This window comes from Leuciscus leuciscus (assembly GCF_965113295.1).
Source record: "Leuciscus leuciscus genome assembly, chromosome: 8".
NCBI classification, from domain to species: Eukaryota; Metazoa; Chordata; class Actinopteri; order Cypriniformes; family Leuciscidae; genus Leuciscus; species Leuciscus leuciscus.
Window position 1 is genome coordinate 42,206,775 of NC_138732.1, and position 20,577 is coordinate 42,227,351.

At 41.5% G+C, this 20,577-nt stretch overlaps 1 protein-coding gene across 2 annotated transcripts in view; it reads right to left on the bottom strand.

Moving 5' to 3' along the window:
* Positions 1–20,577, bottom strand: part of flt4 (fms related receptor tyrosine kinase 4) — an 88,036-nt gene that overhangs the window by 53,494 nt on the left and 13,965 nt on the right. For both annotated transcript variants that reach the window (XM_082178262.1, XM_082178261.1), the window contains exons 2-3: positions 9,588–9,684; positions 4,389–4,663 (exon numbers count right to left, since the gene is read on the bottom strand). In XM_082178262.1, coding sequence (XP_082034388.1) covers positions 4,389–4,663; positions 9,588–9,684 — 372 coding nt within the window. The remainder of the gene's footprint in view (positions 1–4,388; positions 4,664–9,587; positions 9,685–20,577) is intronic.

Below are 20,577 nucleotides of genomic sequence, written 5' to 3' on the forward strand. Positions count from 1 at the left end.
ACCTCTCCAGTGTTCACTTTCTAGCGCTCTTTCTAAGCCTTTATTTGAGCATCACCTGGTGAAGCCGGCATTATTCTAACAAGTCTGATTCTTCCTCACGTAGCTCAAAGCAATCACTCCAAGCTGTCGGAGTCCAAACAAACCTCCGTATCTCGCGGTTTATGTTTCTGCCCCGCGGTGGTCAGGCATTACAGGACAAATACACAGCTATGGTGCTTCACGATAAATCATCTTCAGGAGGTGAACTGCTTTTTTCTGAAGAGATTGGGAGGCGCTGGAGGGCATGACATGAAGCCATAATGCCGACAGCTCGGATTCAAGAGGCATGGGATAAATGAAGCCACATGCAGCCGAGTGCCATTCTGCTCTCCGCTCACTGCTAATTTATATCTGTGATTTCAGCTGGCTCTGATCAGCCCCCTGCCGAGATCTGTGGAAACGGCTTCGGCATGTTGTCAGGAGAAATCACCCGGCTTTTCACACGAGTGAGCGAGTCAGCGGGACGTCTGTACCTGACTCTCCCCGGGCTGCTTTTAATCCTGGCTCTTAAAACGCTGTCAAGGAATGAGAGTCACACAAGGAAAAGCTGTCCGATGTCGCAGGCTCTTTGATCAACTGGTGGAAAACCAATTTGTTACAAATACAGAGCTGGATTGTGGAGCGAAAATAAACAATCCCCCATGAACTGTTAAAGTCTCTCATTACTTACTCACACGGTTGCATAAACACAGCCACTATGTTAAGACTATATGTCTTTAGCACTAGTTTGACCAACTATTAGACTGATCTATGTAACTGACTTTAAACATTCTTGGATGACTAACTTTTAGACTAGTCTAAGTCTATTTATTTACTTTTCTGTAGAAGACAACTGAAGTGTCTTTTAGTGACAATAATAAGCTTTATGTTATTTAGCACCTTTAAAAGAATCTTCTCAAAATGCTTTACAGTGAAAACAACCTTAACAATACAAATATTAAAAAAGCACATTAATAATTAAACACTTGTCTCCCTTGTAGTCAATAATTTTATCCCTTAAAACTCATCTTTGATCACCAAAATTACATATTTAAAAGTTTTTTCCTTGAAAAAAAATCTTCACGCCTTAAAATATCTTGAATGTAACTCGACACCCTTGCCTCATTTAGTATGTGAGGTTCTATGAATATGCAAATGAGCCCTGCCTCCACTCACTCACTCAGCTCAGAGATCCACTGGTTGACGATCACACGTTGATCTGATTGGTTACAAGGTAGTTTGTGACGTCAGAAACACCAGCGATTTCAAAGCGTGTGTTTGAGACTGTCTTTGGTTCACTGCAGTTTTAAGGAGAAAATACTCAGCAATGGTGTCGACTTATGAATTTACACGCTGGATTTTCACCACAGGGGGACTTTAACAATACAAAAATTAAAAAAGCACATAAATGATAAAACGCTTAAAGGGATAGTTCACTTTGAAATAAATTTTTGGTATGTTTTAGCTTACCTCAAGGGCATCCAAGATGTAGGTGTCTTTTTTTCCGCAGTAGTTTCAATTTTTATATTTTTAGGTCAAACCGTTCTTGTCTGTCAGTCATATAATGCAGGTCTATGGTCACGGTCTCAAAACACAAGCACAGAGTCCAAATTAAAACAATTCCCCGTCGTCCAAATTAAACAATTCCCCATCGTAAGTACACATTGATGGCCTAAGACACGAAACGAGCGGTTTGTGTGAGAAAACGAACAGTATTTATATCGTTTTTACATCTTATACGCAGCCATGTCGAAGTGCTCTGATCTGACGTGTGCGCAGACTGGTGCATAGATATATACACTAGATGTCGCCTTAAAGACATTCGTTCCAATGAACTGCCGTAGACAAGGCGACATCTAGTGTGTATATATCTATGCACCAGTCTGCGCACACGTCAGATCAGATCACTCGGACATGGCTGTGTATAAGAAGAGGCCATCAATGTGTACTTACGATGGGGAATTGTTTAATTTGGACGATGGGGAATTGTTTAATTTGGACTCTGTGCTTGTGTTTTGAGACAGTGACCATATACCTGCATTATATGACTGACAGACAAGAACGGGTTGACCTAAAAATATCAAAATTGAAACTACTGTGGAAAAAAAGACACCTACATCTTGGATGCCCTTGAGGTAAGCTAAAACATACCAAAATTTAATTTCAAAGTGAACTATCCCTTTAACTAAAAGCCAACCTAAAGAAAAAAAATTGGTAGCACTTTATTTTACAGTCCTGTATCACATTATAGTTCTTGCAATAACCTACCCCTAAATCTCACCTTAACACATGTAGTTTTCTTATTTTACCCAGTACTTTCTAACATTTTTAAGGGCAACCAAAAAGTTTTAAGGTAAGATTTAAAAATAACTGTCTGTCAAGCTCCAAAAAAGGCCAAATATATCAATAAAAGGCTCACATAGTCCATGTCTTCTGATGGTATACACTAGTTTTGTGTGGTGAACAGTCCAAAATCACTGATAATCGTGCAAGAATCAATGGCGTTTTGGTGTCAGTGATGTCCAACTAATCCAAAACGATGCAATCATGCAATCTTCCAGCCAATCCAGGTCCATCGGTTTAGATAAATGTGAACTTCGGTGGCTTTTTGGTCACTATAATGTACTGGTGTATGGGAAAAACTGCCTTGAGGTTTGTCAAAAATGACTTTTGGATTCAACAACAATAACAACAACAACAAAAATTGTGAAATGACACTGGGAAATGGCAGAATTTCCATTTTTGGTTGGTTTTTAGATTAAAAACTGGTACTGGAATAGTAGGCCTGGATTCAAAAGCCTTTTCCCAAATAAATGTACAAGAATAAAAGTTTTTTTTTTTGCTGAAAAGGCCCATATATATATGAATCCAGACAGGCTTGACATCCAAATGTAATGTTAATGAGTAAATTAAACTATAGTTACACTCCCATCCACATTAGTGAGGTGATAATGCGCTCAAATCATCAAACTCAACATAAATGTTCTTCATATTTATGATAAGGAGGACATTGGCAGGGTATGTCTTCTGTGTCGGTGATATATCAGCCGTTTTGGCATCATGTAGCGTCTTTTTATTCACTTTCTTATCTTAAGTTAATTCAGTATAAAAGCTCTTTCGTAACCGTGGGCCGTCTCAGGGGCAAAGCAAACATGTTCTTAGCGTGTTCATGTACAATCTTCTCTGATCTTCTGAAGAGGGCTGATGTTTTGAATGAGATGTTTATGATGTCTTTGTCTGTTCCCCAAAGAAAATAGAAACTTTAGACAAAGACAGCCCGGCCAAGCATTCTTTGAAGGGAGTCGAATAAAGACGGGATTTGTGATTTGATTTGCCTCAGGAAAATGCCACAAATTGCAAAAGGGACCAGACATTGATATTCAACAACTCTATAAGGATAAAAATGACTTCTTTTAAAGGAAATGTTTTCCTTCAGAAATAGCATCTATTCTTTCAAAGGTTAAGTATGTATTTGCACAAATGGGCTAAAGAATGAGGAAGAATCGCAGTCCATTTGTCCAGAACTACAGGCTCAGTCTCAGGAAACGATAGCATTTACACACCATTTGAGTCCTCGCGGCTTCATGCTGGAATAATTAACAAGATACTGCAGCTTTGAACACTATAACCAATCGGACATGATTCTGTTGAGCTTATGATGAATGTTGATGAATGTTGATGATATAATGAATGTTAAATGTAATGGCCAATCAGAGTTGTCTCATCATAAACCGATCGCAGAATTTGCATCAAATGGAAGTGATGGGGAACCATTCTTTGCCTGCTTACTCCATGTCATTTATTTCCAGTTTGAATAACCGTTTTGTCTTTCATACTATTAAAATAACCAATGTAAAGTCTCAATGTGAAGACAGTTTTCTAATGCGTAAAACCAATTCACGAACAGTTCTTAGCTTCAGTGTAGCAAGAATATGACGAGCCATTTCCTCACAAAAATATATTCTACTAATCGACACTAATAATCATTAATACAATATCAAGAGTGATAATGATTTTTTTGTCATATTATTGCAGTCCTACTTTTATAATTGACATACTTCATGTAATTTACATGAGGGAATGACAAGGTTGCATATTCTTCAAAGTATCTAAAGTTGAAGAAAAATGGCAAATATAAATCTGAGACTGTAACCCAGACTGCAACATAGTGTCGGCCCAGATCCGGCCCACATCTGGCACACATAGATTGCACACGGCCCAGATGTGGGCCGGATCTGGGCCGACACTATGTTGCTGTCCGGGAATGTAAAGAAGAATAAAGGATATGTAGCCTTTTTAATAGGAAAACGATATGAAAATGCAGTAAAATAACATTAATGAAGCAAAAGAGAACGCTTCACAGCTCTCACCTCGCACAAAGACAAAAGTGCTGGCTGCCGTGGTCCCATCGATGACAGCTTTGATGTCCTGGTAGAAGCAGCGGTAGCGTCCGGAGTCATTGGCCTGGGCGTCGGGCAGTATTAAGGACTTACAGTAGGGTTTCCCAGCCTCCCCTTGACACTCCTTCACCCTGACGGCTCTGTGGCCCGGCGTGGGCTCGGGAGACTGCTGATGCTGACGATCAGTAATCTCGATTTTAATCAAAGACTCTTCAGGCCAGCTCCAGTCCAGAATCCGCTGTCCCCTGGAGTATAATCACACAAAGTCATGGCACACAACCTACATTTTGAGCTTGAGGAGATTAAATCTGAGTGAAAAATGTGTTTATACCCACAACTCATACCATCAAGACAAAACTGACAAATTAGATAAAGTTTGATTAATGTTCCTCCTTTAATATAAATCTGTGATTTTTTATTCTATTTTTTGTAAGTCTAAACCAGTGTTGGGGAAAGTTACTTTTAAAACTAATCGCTTGCAATATTGCGCTAGTCCATAAAAAAGGACCTACCTGCATTAACTAGTTACTTTATTTGGAAAGTAATGCATTGCATGACTTTGCGTTACTTTTTGTCACCTGAGCTGGGCTTGCATGCTTTTAATAACAAAAAAAGTGATATTTTTGGCAAAAGTAAAGGCCGTTTCACACCATGGGCCCTATTTTAATGATCTAAGCGCATGGTCTAAGTTCACTAAGTCCGAATCCACTTTTGCTAGATCGGCATTGAGATGAGTAAATGTTCGCGTTTAGTCTAGAACTACAGTAACCATCATGTTCACACACAGCGCAACATGTTACACATGCAACACTTACCCACAATTCCTCTCTACATGAGGACAGGAGAGCTGTCAGTCAATACATGAAAAAACTAAGTTACTTGCGTTTCTTATTTGAAAAAGTAACTCAAAAATGTTGTTGTAAATTTAAAAGTAATGAGTTACTTTACTGGTTCCTTGAAAAAAGTAATCTGATTGTGTAACTCGCGTTACTTGTAATGCCTTACTACCAACACATTTAGAAAAGTAATAGCAGTCTTCTCTCAAGATGAAATATCATATAGAGGAGTGGGTTGTTTAAATTCTTAAAGGATTAGTTCACCCCAAAATGAAAATTTCTTAATAATTTACTCACCCAAATGCCATCCAAGATATCCATGTCTTTCTTTCCTCAGTGGGAGAGAAATTATGTTTTTTGAGGAAAACATTTCTGGATTTTTCTTCTAACAATGGACTTCATTGGTTACATGGATATCTTGGATGGCATTGGGGTGAGTAAATTATTAGGAAATTTTCATTTTGGGGTGAACTAATCCTTTAATCCTAAGTATGAGAAATAATAGTAATGCTTGCCTTCATTTCTTGCAAAGCTGTTTGTTTTCACTTAAAAAGAGTATTGTGCACGTCTTGAAACCAGTGCTTGAGTCCCTTGTAATAGACAGATTTGTAGATGGCAAAGGAAAAGGCAATGACATTTAAACTGATGTGTTCCTCAATAAGATTATGAAATACAGTGATTTCTGAACGCCAGCCATGGCTTTGCTTAATACTGCTCATCGATCACACTGAGCGGTGGCCCGAAAGGAATAATGTTTGTAACTGCTGAAAAACAATTTATTCTGGGAATTCTTGGCGAGAAACGTCTGCAAATTTTTAAGGGATTAGACTTAAATATGTTGGATAGCCTCCCTGTATTTTCATACCACATTTATTTATAAACTTAACTATCAAATCAATTCCAAATGTAACATTCTCCTTGTTTTTGTAATGCCTCACAGGCTTATCCAATTATGCAATCAAAAACGACCAAATCCAGGTCTTGATTGTTTATTTAACTAGACATTTCATCCCATTCAGCACCAAAAAGAAATTTAACCTAGATGCATTAGGGTTGTTGATATATAATGTGTCCATGGACTTTACTTTTATGAATATAAAGATTTTTTAGAAAGAATCTATGTAAGTGTGAGGGGGAAAATGTACATTTTAGGTCCTGGAACTGTTCACAATTTCTTTAAATTTGTATCTTGAAGCTGAAGTATGACACTGGAACCAAGCAGGATTACAAAAATAAAGCATATTTTGCAAACGTTCCTTTCACGCGTCGCGCATCCCTCAACTCAAACATCACAAATAAAGCTCTTACGGGTGCTTGTGATCAGGTAAATATCAATAAAAAGCTCTCAATAGCTTTCAAAAGCTCCAACATATTACTTTTAGCTGTGCTAGACGAGAAAGCAATTGAGTCACTAACACTCTGTCTAGACTAGAGGGAACATGAGCGCATCACTTATAATAAACCCATCCAACACATCAGGTTCATTTATGACATGACGCACTACAACTGTTTAAGTCTGTCTATACTGGACACATTAAGGTAAACATTATAAACATTTATAATTTCTGCATTTAAATATATACATTTATCTTTCTGAACAGGTACATAATGATGCTGCATTGAAGCTTTAGTTGTAGTGCGTTGCATCACAATGACCCGTTGCTTTGATGTGTTCATGACCTGTTTAATCTTTGTAGGTTTAAATGCAGTGATTTAGTCCTGTATCTGAAGCTGAATGTCTTTTCCCATGGAACGCTTCAGGCTCCACCTGTTACAGTAGCCACACCCCCAAACTCTCAGTCTGCTACAGTAGCCACACCCCAAACTCTCAAGGCTTGTTCGACTTGAACTGGCGCTGCACACACCGATCGGTTTATGACATCAAAGTACCGCAAGAGCTATTCGAAAGCTTAAGGAGCCGTCTGCTCTCTATTTGCTCTCGCGGTATTTTGATGTAATTCACTGATCGGCCTGTGCAGCGCCGGTTCAAGTCGAACAAGCCTTCAGTAACGCCCCAAACTCTCAGTCTGCTACAGTATCCACACCCCAAACTCTCAGTCTGCTACAGTAGCCACACCCCAAACTCTCAGTCTGCTACAGTAGCCACACCCCAAACTCTCAGCCTGCTCCACACCCCAAACTCTCAGTCTGCTACAGTATCCACACCCCAAACTCTCAGCCTGCTCCACACCCCAAACTCTCAGTCTGCTACAGTAGCCACACCCCAAACTCTCAGTCTGCTACAGTATCCACACCCCAAACTCTCAGTCTGCTACAGTATCCAAACTACAGTATCCACACCCCAAACGCTCAGTCTGCTACAGTAGCCACACCCCAAACTCTCAGCCTGCTACAGTAGCCACACCCTAAACTCTCAGTCTGCTACAGTATCCACGCCCCGAACTCTCAGTCTGCTACAGTAGCCACACCCCAAACTCTCAGTCTGTTACAGTATCCACACCCCAAACTCTCAGTCTGCTACAGTATCCACACCCCAAACTCTCAGTCTGCTACAGTAGCCACACCCCAAACTCTCAGTCTGCTACAGTAGCCACACCCCAAACTCTCAGTCTGCTACAGTATCCACACCCCAAACTCTCAGTCTGCTACAGTATCCACACCCCAAACTCTCAGTCTGCTACAGTATCCACACCCCAAACTCTCAGTCTGCTACAGTAGCCACGCCCCAAACTCTCAGCCTGCTACAGTAGCCACGCCCCAAACTCGCAGTCTGCTACAGTATCCACGCCCCAAACTCTCAGCCTGTTACAGTATCCACACCCCAAACTCTCAGTCTGCTACAGTAGCCACACCCCAAACTCTCAGTCTGTTACATTAGCCATGCCCCAAACTCTCAGTCTGCTACAGTAGCCACACCCCAAACTCTCAGTCTGTTACATTAGCCACGCCCCAAACTCTCAGTCTGTTACAGTAGCCACACCCCAAACTCTCAGCCTGTTACAGTAGCCACACCCCAAACTCTTAGTCTGCTACAGTAGCCACACCCCAAACTCTCAGTCTGCTCCAGTATCCACGCCCCAAACTCTCAGTCTGCTGCAGTAGCCACACCCCAAACTCTCAGTCTGTTACATTAGCCACACCCCAAACTCTCAGTCTGCTACAGTAGCCACGCCCTAAACTCTCAGTCTGTTACAATAGCCACACCCCAAACTCTCAGCCTGTTACAGTAGCCACACCCCAAACTCTCAGTCTGTTACAGTAGCCACACCCCAAACTCTCAGTCTGCTACAGTAGCCACACCCCAAACTCTCAGTCTGTTACAGTAGCCACACCCCAAACTCTCAGTCTGTTACAGTAGCCACGCCCCAAACTCTCAGTCTGTTACAGTAGCCACGCCCCAAACTCTCAGTCTGCTACAGTAGCCACACCCCAAACTCCCAGCCTGTTACAGTAGCCACACCCCAAACTCTCAGTCTGCTACAGTAGCCACACCCCAAACTCTCAGCCTGTTACAGTAGCCACACCCCAAACTCTCAGCCTGTTACAGTAGCCACACCCCAAACTCTCAGTCTGCTACAGTAGCCACACCCCAAACTCTCAGCCTGTTACAGTAGCCACACCCCAAACTCTCAGTCTGCTACAGTAGCCACACCCCAAACTCTCAGCCTGTTACAGTAGCCACACCCCAAACTCTCAGCCTGTTACAGTAGCCACACCCCAAACTCTCAGCCTGTTACAGTAGCCACACCCCAAACTCTCAGTCTGCTACAGTAGCCACACCCCAAACTCTCAGCCTGTTACAGTAGCCACACCCCAAACTCTCAGTCTGTTACAGTAGCCACGCCTTAAACTCTCGCTAGTGGGTGAGCTGAAAGAGAATGACAGATCTCAGCGAACCGCTCTCACTGTTCTGATGGTGTCTAAGAGACTCAATGTTTACAGTTTTGGGGAGATAAACCCATGAATGGCATACTAATTGTAGTCAATAAACTGGGTTAAGAAAATGTAATTTAACATAAAAAAAATGTACATCACCTTTTACTAGTTTAAATGGCTGTCATGTGACAAATTAATTTCTAAAAGAACAAATAATTCCTATTATATATTTACATTTATTCATTTAGCAGACCCTTTTATCCAAAGCGACTTACCAACAATATTCATATGTACAATGCTATATACAATGCCAGGTTTTTTTGACAAATAGATTAGGAAACAAGCTAGAGAACAGGAGAAATGCAGAGAGTGGATAAGTGTGAGGTGGTTAATACGAGTTCATAAGAGCAGCATGCATAATAATAATAAAACAAAATAGCAAAATGCTGATTAAAATACTTTTGGACAGAGTTTAGTATAGTTCATTGGATTGTACCTGCATGTAATGGTCAATGTGTCGTTAGCGTCAATCACGAGCTGGTCTTTGGTGTTGTCAAGGGTGGGTGGACTCATAGAAAACCCAGTCACCAGACCTAGAGGAAGAGAATATCATCATCATCATCATCATCATCATCGTCATCATCAAGAGTGAATTTACCATCAGTGAGTTCACAGCAGAATCTAAGAACAGTCAAAATGTTCCAGGCTCTAATAACCATTCCTGACAGATGCTTGGATGCAGTTTCGCCTAGATGCATTAGGTGCAATGATTGCATTAGGTGAACCTAGATACAATGTTTATAAAATGTCTGTGTTACAGGCAAATGGAATTTATGCCAATTCAGGTGCACGCTCAATGAAATCTCAATAGCCCTATTTACAGCTGGTATTAAGACCGGATCACTAATAGACGAGGGAGACATTCCCATTTACACCTGGTGTTTTAATCTGTCTCTTTTGTCCACTTTCAACCACTTTTGTCCTGATTTCTTAGTGAAATCTAATGCGTTTTCGACTACCTCTGGAAGTGGTGGAAAGTGGACAAGCTCAAAACGTTTCAGATCCCGTTTACACCTGTATTTAGTGTCGTCCACTTGTGATCTGATCGACCAAAATGCATCTCAGTACCAGCTGTAAACTGTTAAAGGGAAACCATATTAAGGGGCGGTCACACTAACGAATTTTCAATAAAATTTGCAGACAAAAAGTCCATTGTATATTGTCAGTAGTGTAGCGATTTATGAAACACAGCTCACGCAGAAGTGAATTCTGCGAAATCTGCGAGGGTGTCAGCATTATGTTCAGTTTGTTTCTGTTTTCATGGACTTTCTGTTGGTTTTCATTTGTCACATGCCTTGTTCTGATTCCCGCCACTCGACTGTCTCCTTAGTTACCGTCAGTATTAGTTCATTGGTTTCAGCTGTCTTCTATTAATTATCCTCGCTAGTGTTTGCTTTTGAAGATTGAAGATTTTGCAGCGAAGATTGCTGCGTTGGCCATAAGTCATACCATTTTGGACTTCACTGTAGAGTTTTGCCGTCTCGTCGTTTGTACCCCTTACGACAACGAGGCGCTGAAATCGCTGTATTGGATCGGGGTTAACTATCAACATCCTGTGGACCTTCCAGACACCCAAGGACTTTGCTGGAAGGAGGCCGTCATCAGGTGTCTGGAGAGGGTCTACCCCCCATCCATACAGCCGCCACAGCCCGACCCAGAGCCTAGCCCGGCACCACCCCGATCGACGGATCTTACGCCTGAGCCTGAAAAGACTGGAAGCTTCCGCCTGCCGTGACGAAAAGAGGACAGCACCCACCACCGCCCCTGAGAAGAAGCATCTTGGAGAGTCTGACCAGGGGTGTGAGCCGGCAACACCGTCCATCATCGTGGGAGTCCTCGTGGAGTTCGAGGGAATGGAAGCGAGCCCCATCCACCTTCAGGTCACTGAGAGTGAGTACCAGCTAGACTCTATGGACATTTTTCAAGAGAGTTGGATCCCTTTTACCCCATGAACTTACCCGTATGTCAGTCGTCTTCTTCAGTCATGTTAATCCCGCCCAGCCTCTCTCTCCCACCACCTCTCCTGACTGCTGTTGGTAGCACTTTGTTTTTTGTTGAATCCTGTTCGTCTCTCTATGCCCGTCCTCAGTCCTCAGCCACTGCTACCACCCAGTCGTCTTCGTCTCCCATTGGTCCATTAGTGTCACCACCTCTCAGTGGCGTGGTTCCACCTTGGACCTGCAAGGAGCCAATCCCTTCTGGGGGGTTTGGGCCTCCAGCCTCGGAGTGCTCCGATCCCCCTTCGACCCGTCGCCCTGGCTTCTGCGCCTGTGCTCCTTCCTCCCAAGACTCCAGCGTTGACATTCGGCCCTTCGGCTACGTCAAGCTCCGCCTTCCCTCAGTCGTCACCTCCACCCTCGGTCACACCAGCTCGTCCTCAGGCCTCAGGATCCCCGCTTCCTTCTCGGGGGGTCGTCACTGCAGCTCCGTCGCGGCCGCTTAGGTCATCGGCAGGTCATTGCTTCCTTGGCTCTACATCTGCGCGAGGGGCTCTTCCAGCGACTGCCTGTCCGTCGATCGTCACCAGGATGGTGCCCATCAAGTTACCATCATGGCTCTTTCCTCCATCCACTCCGCTGTGGGCTATCGTCCTGGCCGCGCTCTGGGTCGGCAACATCTGGGAACGTCCATCTGCCCCTCCACAGTCCCATCTGTGCCTCCACAGTCCCATCTGCCTGCTTCTGCCATCCCTTCGCCTTCCCCTCTCTCCATTTCCTCGGCCACCTCCAAAGCCTCCACCGTCACTCCCTCTTCTCCATCTCTCAGGCGAGGTCGCACCTTTCCGCCGGGGGGCGTACTGTCAGCATTATGTTCTGTATGTTTGTTTTCATTTGTCACATGCCTTGTTCTGATTCCCGCCACTCGTCTTCTTAGTTACCGTCAGTATGAGTTAATTGGTTTCAGCTGTTTTCTATTAATTATCCTTGTTAGTGTTTTCTATATAAGTTGGTCCCTCACATTCATTCTTTGTCTGATCACTGATACCATAAGTGTGTGTTGCCCTGCCTGTTTGCCTGCCTTTTGGACATATTCAACTTTGTGTTGGAACTTTACTCTTCTGCCTTCTTCTGTCTGCCTGCCTGCCTGATGCTTATCGTTTGCCCTCATGCAGAATTTCTGATTGTGTGAGTTTTTGAAATGCCTGGATGACACTCAAAAATTCCCTGACCACAACAGTAAATATGGCTTCACCTGTAGGCAGTATTACTTTTTTTTTAAAAGACACATTTTATATAATGAACATGTAATAACTGATTTGCTTTGTTTGTGTTTGTCAATTAAGTTCTCATTATGTATTTCAGACAAAATTGCACCTCAGTTCCGCTGGTATTATCCATTAACTGGGATTGACTTTCAGATCGTTAGATATTCAATTGGATTTGCCCAGACCACCATCAACAGATGTGCTTTACTGTCTACTGATGTTTTAACTAAAAGTTTCTAGAGCACATTAAAAGGCCCTTAATCTGGTTTGTGTTTGGCTGACAGTGGGACAGAGAGGTCAAAAGGTCATTGTGAAAACGTTAATTGGTCTGTGAGTGCTGATGGCATAAATGTCTCTCGGAGGAAACGGGAGTATGAACATGTCATGAGGAGTTATGAGGAGCACCTGGATCGAATTAACGCCAAACGATGACAATCAAAACAAAAGCCTCCAAATCACTTCACAAATCACATCAGCAAGTGTTACTTTAATAGACAAGTTTATAGAGAGGAAATCGTCTTGTCACAGAAAAATACAACCATTTGTGCAACTGAATATCATACAGGAGGTGTTTGAAAGAGTCATTATCTACTATATCTTATGAATGTGATGCATTTCTTAATAAAACAGAAGCTAATTTGATCGTAGAGAGCATTGATGGCAATTGTTATACGATCTACTTAGACTTACGATGCTTTTGGGAAACGCAGCCCAGGATGTTTTTACATTACTGACGAAAGGCCACAGTAGCCTAAAACAATAGCTTATTGTACAGTATAGTAATTCATTCCTTTATTTGGTTTTGCAAGCATTGGCTATCATTAATCAATTTCAAGGGAGGTCTAGTTAGTAAATGGGGTCAATTTTGAGTTTAATAAACCAAATGAATCAAACTTTTTACCCATGGCCTGAAAATAACCTGAAGCATCCCACGAGAAGCTTTATTAATCACAACCTCCTTATCTACAGCCACACCTCTGAGGAATTCAGACAACGCTGCCTCTGACATTTCTCTAGAGTACATGTAAATCAGGTTTTGAATTCACTGAAGCAGTAAGCAAGAGGATTTTTCACATTTTAAAACATAGTGCAATTGCTGTTATGCAGATATTCTATGCATTTGTTTCATAATTAATTAATTTATTATTAAATCCACAATTTCATGCATTGACCTATAAGAGATACAATGTAAAAATGTGTATTTGATGTCATGTTATGTAAATTCATTTATGCCTCAATGTAAGGCGCGAGAATGCGTCACTTTAGCGAAATGACAAAATATTGCGTCGCCCCCGATGGACTGATGATGAGCGGACGCCTAACGAGGCAAAATAAGTGTTGTCTAAAGTCAAAGGGGACAGTAAAGAGGATTTTGTAAAACTAAGGACTCAAGGACCTCTTTTTCATGACAAGCAGCCAACGAGTTCATTTATGAATGCAGTTCTCAAGGCGTAAACAAGACGAGCCAAAGAATTAAAACGCCCGTTTTAAGGAACCGACCTGTGTCTGTGTTGTTGTGAAGAGAGTAGAGTATATAACAAGGCTGTATATAATATGATGAATGAGTTTTGTTCTGTTGGTTTGGCTCAGCTATGACAGAGATTCACACATACGGAGAGTGAGAAACCTTTGAAGCGGCATCTCCTCTCTTTCTCTTCAGACCAGCAGAGCAAATTGATTTCCATGCCTGTCCCTGTGACTCCATAAGCACACATGTCAATCAGAAGGAATATTTCTGGACCAGTGCATTTCAAGTGCACAATCCATCTGTTTCAGACGCATCCGGCCTCACAAGCCCACAATAGAGTATGGTAAATATTTGATGGCGAGTCAATGACATGTTTACAGTTCAACATGAACATCCTGGTGGAGTTTTTTCACCTCGAGGGATTGATTGTTGGATATCACCACTGTATGTCGGATAAATGTGACATGGCTCAAATTAATAATTGTTTTTCCATGAAAACGCACATTACATCTGCTTTGGTCTTATGTCTTTGAGATCAATGTCAACTGGATGATTCCCAGACCAACAGCCGAAAGAAAAAAGCAACAACCACAACATAAACTTTAATGAGGTGGTTTTTGTTCTGCAGAATTTGAGCTTGGTTCAGCCAATGAAATTCAAATAAATCACATCCGATAACAGGTACAGCAGGAAGGAAACTCGAAGCCTGAGACGATGTTTGTCAGGAACACTGTATTTATTTGCTTTCTTACATTTCAACAACTGTGTTCCTCCAAGCACTCTGAAGAAAAGCTAGTCACTGACCCTAACTTTTGACCTTTCACCCTTAGCTCTCTAATAAGGATATTCCACGCTCAACCTTTCTCTTCTAACTATTCAAGTTGAAAAAACCACACAACAAAATTATGAAAAATAAAAACAACCACCCTATAATAGTGAAAATCCACCCACTCTATTTTAATCCCCATAAATCATAAACAGTGGGTGCTTCTCAATTCTTATTTGCTAATCCTCGTTTCCTTTCCTCGCTTCCTTACCTCCGTCTCAGCTCCACTCCGGTAGGATACGAGGGAGAGACACGAGGACGGAGGGATCGAATGAAAGCTTTTTTATACATTGGAATACTTGATCACTCGACCGTCACTTCACAGCGTCATCAGCAGCGCTCAGAGGATCTGTCCTTATGTTGTTGAAGTTTGGTTATTTAAGAAATTCATAATAAATAATAATAAAGCAAGATACCCTGTTGAAATATGTTAGATGTGTGGTTTATTTAAACTGCAAAGGTAAAGTATAAATTAAAATGATTGTGACCGATGTGAAGGGAGAGGAGAATTTATACGTGCGTCACGTTTAGTCGATAAAACGTTTAGTCGATCCACCTGTGTTTCCTCGCTCATGACTCCTCGGGAAGCTCCTCACTCCTCGATCCTCACTCCTCGACTCCTCGCGGTGCGATTAGAGAATTGAGATGTCCTTCAAGATGGCTGAGCTCGATCGGTTTCCGGGTCATAGGATGGAGGACGGAGGAGCGAGGAGATGAGGAGGGATCTTGAGAAGCACCCAGTGTCTCAGAACAAGCCGTTTGCAGATTCTAGCAGTGTGACGTCACGGCAACAGGCCCCGCCCACCACTGCTGACGGACTCCGCCCTTTTAGCATAGACTCCGCCCTCGGTGAGCTGTACACAGTCCGTCATGCTCATCTCCTCAACAGGGCATTTAAAACAGCAGCATTCAAGAAATCTATTCTTATTAAAGCTACTAAAGTTATTCAGTTAAGAGCAGTTTTTCTTTTGTTGTTTGATTCATATTGACAGCATATATTGCAGTAGGTTCTGTATATTGCGCTGCTGTCACTTTAATAAACAGATCTAATATACAAATGCGATATCTTTCCCTGCTGTCATGACACTACGTCCATATTTTTTTTACAGTCTATGGGACAAACAAGTGTCAGCACAGAGATCAAAGCAGCAAAACGACTTTCTGAAGTCATTGCATACATTGACCAATGGTTTGATTTCGCATCAGAAAATGTGATGATGAAACTGAACCCAATGGGCCACCATGAGGAGCTCTCCTTCACGGATCTGGAGCAGGGGGTGATTCCCTCAAAATCACAGAGACAGTGAGTACGGACCAACTCTATGAAGAGTTTTGTGCTAGTGAAAACGAAATAAAGAAAGCCACACAGAATACCACAAAATCCACCAGTGAGAGGTCGGGACGCAGTTTTCCAAAACATATGGGAAGCCAACTTGATCAACATGTTCAGGATTGTCTCATTTGTCCTCAGTGTGCCATGGCTCAAATGCCTTTGTAGAGAGTATTTTCTCTCTGATGAACATTAAATGGTCAGACTCAAGAAACTTAACAAAAATTTGTATTAAAAATTAACCTCAAATATCTGTGAACTGTGACCTGTCATGTATGGACTGCACAAAGGGACAAAAGACTGCTTGATATATCTTTGGTGAGCAGAGGTATCTCTGCTCTAGCGCAAACCTTAGTAAATCACCTTGCATGATTCATTTAAATACTCTCCTCACATACATTTTGTTCCTGAAAGGAAAACTCCTACAAATGCATATGCAATAATAAACCCTGTTCACGCCTTTTCAGCGCAAATTTTTCACTGCGTGTCTTTAGTAAATCCTGACAGTATTTTTTTAACGCCAAAAGAGGGTTTGCACTGGCACAAGCTGTCAGTAAATCTGGCCCGTAGTTTGAGTGAATAAGAATGTGAAGCATTTATTCGCTTGTGCACGCTCTGAGTCTCTGCTGTTTGATTCTTCTGCAAAACTACAGCAAACTACAGAAGCTGTTATTTTTAGACTGTCATATGTAATACTAACATGAAGGGGATCACTTTATATAACCTACAGTGCAGGAGTCACAAGTGTTTTGTCATAGACAAATAGTGAAGGTAATAGGTACTGGCTCAATTAAAGAACTGTGGTAAAGCTGCTGCAAATGAACAAACTATTATTAAACCTACCATATGTTGCCACAGCATGAGAGTTACGTATTAAAGTCCCCCTGTAGTCAATAATTTGATCCCTTAAAACTCCTATTTGATCACCAAAATAACATATTTAAATGTTTTTCCTTAAAACTCAATGTCTTCATGTCTTACTGTAAAATATCTTGAATGTAACTCGACACTCTTGCCTCATTTAGTATGCGAGGTTCTATGAATATGCAAATGAGCCCCGCCTCCACTCACTCACTCAGCTCAGAGATCCACTGGTTGACGATCACACATTGATCTGATTGGTTACAAGGTAGTTTGTGACGTCAGAAACACCAGCGATTTCAAAGCGTGTGTTTGAGACTGTCTTTGGTTCACTGCAGTTTTAAGGAGGAAATACTCAGCAATGCTGTCAACTTATGAATTTACACATGGTTTGTCTTAAAGCATATTAAAAACACCACATAGACACATAAACAACATTAAAAGCTGGATTTTCACCACAGGGGGACTTAACGAGTTAAACTATTTATAAATGAAAGTCTTATCATAAAATTTTTGTGAAAAACGAGACAGGCTTCAGATGAATAATTCAAACTGAGATATTAACAATCATGGCCGATGGAAACTGCCAAAGGGAAATTAAGAAGACATAAAAACCAAAACGTCCTTCATCATGTCTGTGATATCTGCATATGACATGACAGGGAGAAAATATCTCTGCACTGTTATACAAGAACGAAGTCTTGATTCCTGACAGAAAACCCAGTGTATACATTTGAAGGCATTTTTGTTATATAGGCCTATATCATGTTTCTTAAACCCAGCTGATGCAACTCTCTGCTAAATGATCTAGAAACACTCTGCATCTTGCTAAACACGTCAAGTTGTGTGGTTTAAATGTGATCTGTCTTCAAATGGTTTGCTCACTTTGAAAGCGAAAGATTGAGATGCCGACACGCTGACTCCAAAAGATTTATGACAAGCATTAAGCGGCTCACAGTGTGAGCGGTCACTTCTCATCCGCAGCGTTTCTCATTTACTCTCCCCAGATGTGAGGATGACACAGACGAGAAAACTCAATGGGCCTGGCTTCAACTCTCCACTGCACACAAAAACATTTATGAGGGTGTTGGACTTGTGCAAACGCATTTTCTGCCAAAAAACGGCCCACAGACACAGCTGGACGGCACCGAGGAATGAGAATCTGAGACATTTGGAAGGTGTCTGATAGCAGACTTACACGGGGCTTAGAGATACCCTAGTGAAAAAAATTTATTCCTTATTGTATTTGAAATATATATTCCCTTTTTCAATGGTACATTGCAAATATACTAACAATATTTTTTACTATCTTTAAATATGTTAAAAGTATATTAGCATCATGCTTTCACCTATTTTCACAATACAACTTTTAACACACTTTTTTTTTTACATATTTTAGAAAAATCTACTTGGTGAAAATTCTGTTTATTTTAATAAAGTGTATTTATTTGCACTTAGCTGTGTTCTGAAAATTATCATTGTAACAATGCATTGAAAGTATACTTTCAAAATACATTAAAGTAGACAATAGGATATTGTATAGCTATATCTATAAGTATAGCTAAGAAATATTTGTTTATTAATGTGCATTTGTTATTGAAGACAAAGTGTGCAATTTGTAGTATTTGGATTAAGCCAAAGGGTATTACTGAGCATATACTTTTTACTCAAATATAATACACTTATGGTATATTGCTTGTATGTTTCGAAGACACTCGTAATAAATTTGTAATGTACTTGTAACACAAATAAAGTACACTTCAATATCCAAACTCAAGCATGTAATTAGTCCCTACACAGGCATATACTAAAAGTATACTTGAAGTTGTTCCAATTTAGCACACAAAAGTACACTAAATACACTTAAAGTTACGCTTTACTACAATTTAATTAGAACTAAAATATACTTAGTACAAAATTAGCACACTTCAAGTTAACTAATCATTAACACACTTGAAGTATACTGATAATTAGTCTGGCTGCAATTAGCATTTTTTTCCACCAGGGTATTAGGGCAGCATTTTGAAATCATCCAGTGCAACCCAAAGATTCACTGTTAAATTGGCATGATGCAGTGATTCTGTGTGCCAGATCTTTTCCATATGGATTTATGCGTTCCTTCCACACGGATGCTGTGTGTAGCAGTCGTCTGGAGCGCTGACTGTTAACCTGTCAGTGTGATATATGACCAGAGTAATACATAAGCCGTTAGCAGGGGTTAACCCCTAGGCAGAGACAGATGAGGGCACATACTGCATCGCTTGTTTGTAATTCAACGCACGCAGCAATAGATACTGGATGTGTGCAGCGTTTTAGGGCCTGCTTACTGTGCTTGTGCTGTAGGGTATAAAACACAACTGCAGGCAAAATAATCTCCTGTATTAAAATGGTACCAGATTCTTCACAGTGACCTGGTCATGTTAACCTAGAAGGCATTTTGGGTCATTGGGTCATATTTGTACGGTCAGAGCTAGAAATCCCTGTTGTAATTGTAATCTCGAGTTGACGAACACGTCACAATATTCCTCATTTAAATAATGAATACGCAGAATAAAGGGGTGGGGTCTGGTTGAGTTAGTTAGTAGTGTGTTGCAGTTATGGTAAGGGGTGAGACATTTCCCAAACACACTCAAAGCGCTTGACCAATCACAACACACTGATCCAGCCGACCAATCAGAGCACAGTGTGCTTTTCAGAAGGAGGGGCTTCATTGAGACAAGAACTAAACAGAGCGTTACTGACAGCTTGGGACTGCATCCGAAACACATACTTCCAGACTATATAGTAGGTGAAAAACAGTATATCTAAGATTCATCATAACCAATACTGTAGATGCGGACCCAGAGGAACATATAATTGATCAAAGGTTGCTCTTTCACATACTATATTGCCAAAAGTTATGGGACATCTTCCTTTTACATGCACATGGACTTTAATGACATCCCATTCTTTATCCGTAGGGTTTAATAATATGGAGTTGTCCCACCCTTTGCAGCTATAACAGCTTCAACTCTTCTGGGAAGACTTTCCACAAGGTTTAGGAGTGTGGTAATGGGAATTTTTGACAGTTCTTCTAGAAGTGCATTTGTGAGGTCAGGCACTGATGTTGGACGAGAAGGCCTTGCTCTCAGTCTCCGCTCTAATTCATCCCAAAGGTGAGGTCTTGGCTTGAGGTCAGGACTCTGTGCAGGACAGTCAAGTTCCTCCACATCAAACTTGCTCATCCATGTCTTTATGGACCTTGCTTTGTGCACTGGTGCGCAGTCAAGTTGGGAGCATAAAATTGTCCAAAATGTCTTGGTATGCGGAAGCATTAAGAGTTCCTTTCACTGGAACTAAAGGACCAAGTCCAACCCCTGAAAAACAACCCCACACCATAATCCCCTCTCCACCAAACTTTACACTTGGCACAATGTAGTCAGGCAAGTACCGTTCTCCTGGCAACCGCCAAACCCAGACTTGTCAGACAGAGAAGCGTAATTCGTCACTCCAGAGAACACGTCTCCACTGCTCTAGAGTCCAGTGACGGCGTGCTTTACACCACTGCATCCCACGCTTTACATCACTGCATCCGACGCTTTATAGCACTGCATCCCACCCTTCACACCACTGCATCCCACGTTTTACACCACTGCATCCCACGCTTTACACCACTGCATCCCACCCTTCACACCACTGCATCCCACGTTTTACACCAATGCATCCCACGCTTTACACCACTGCATCCAACGCTTTA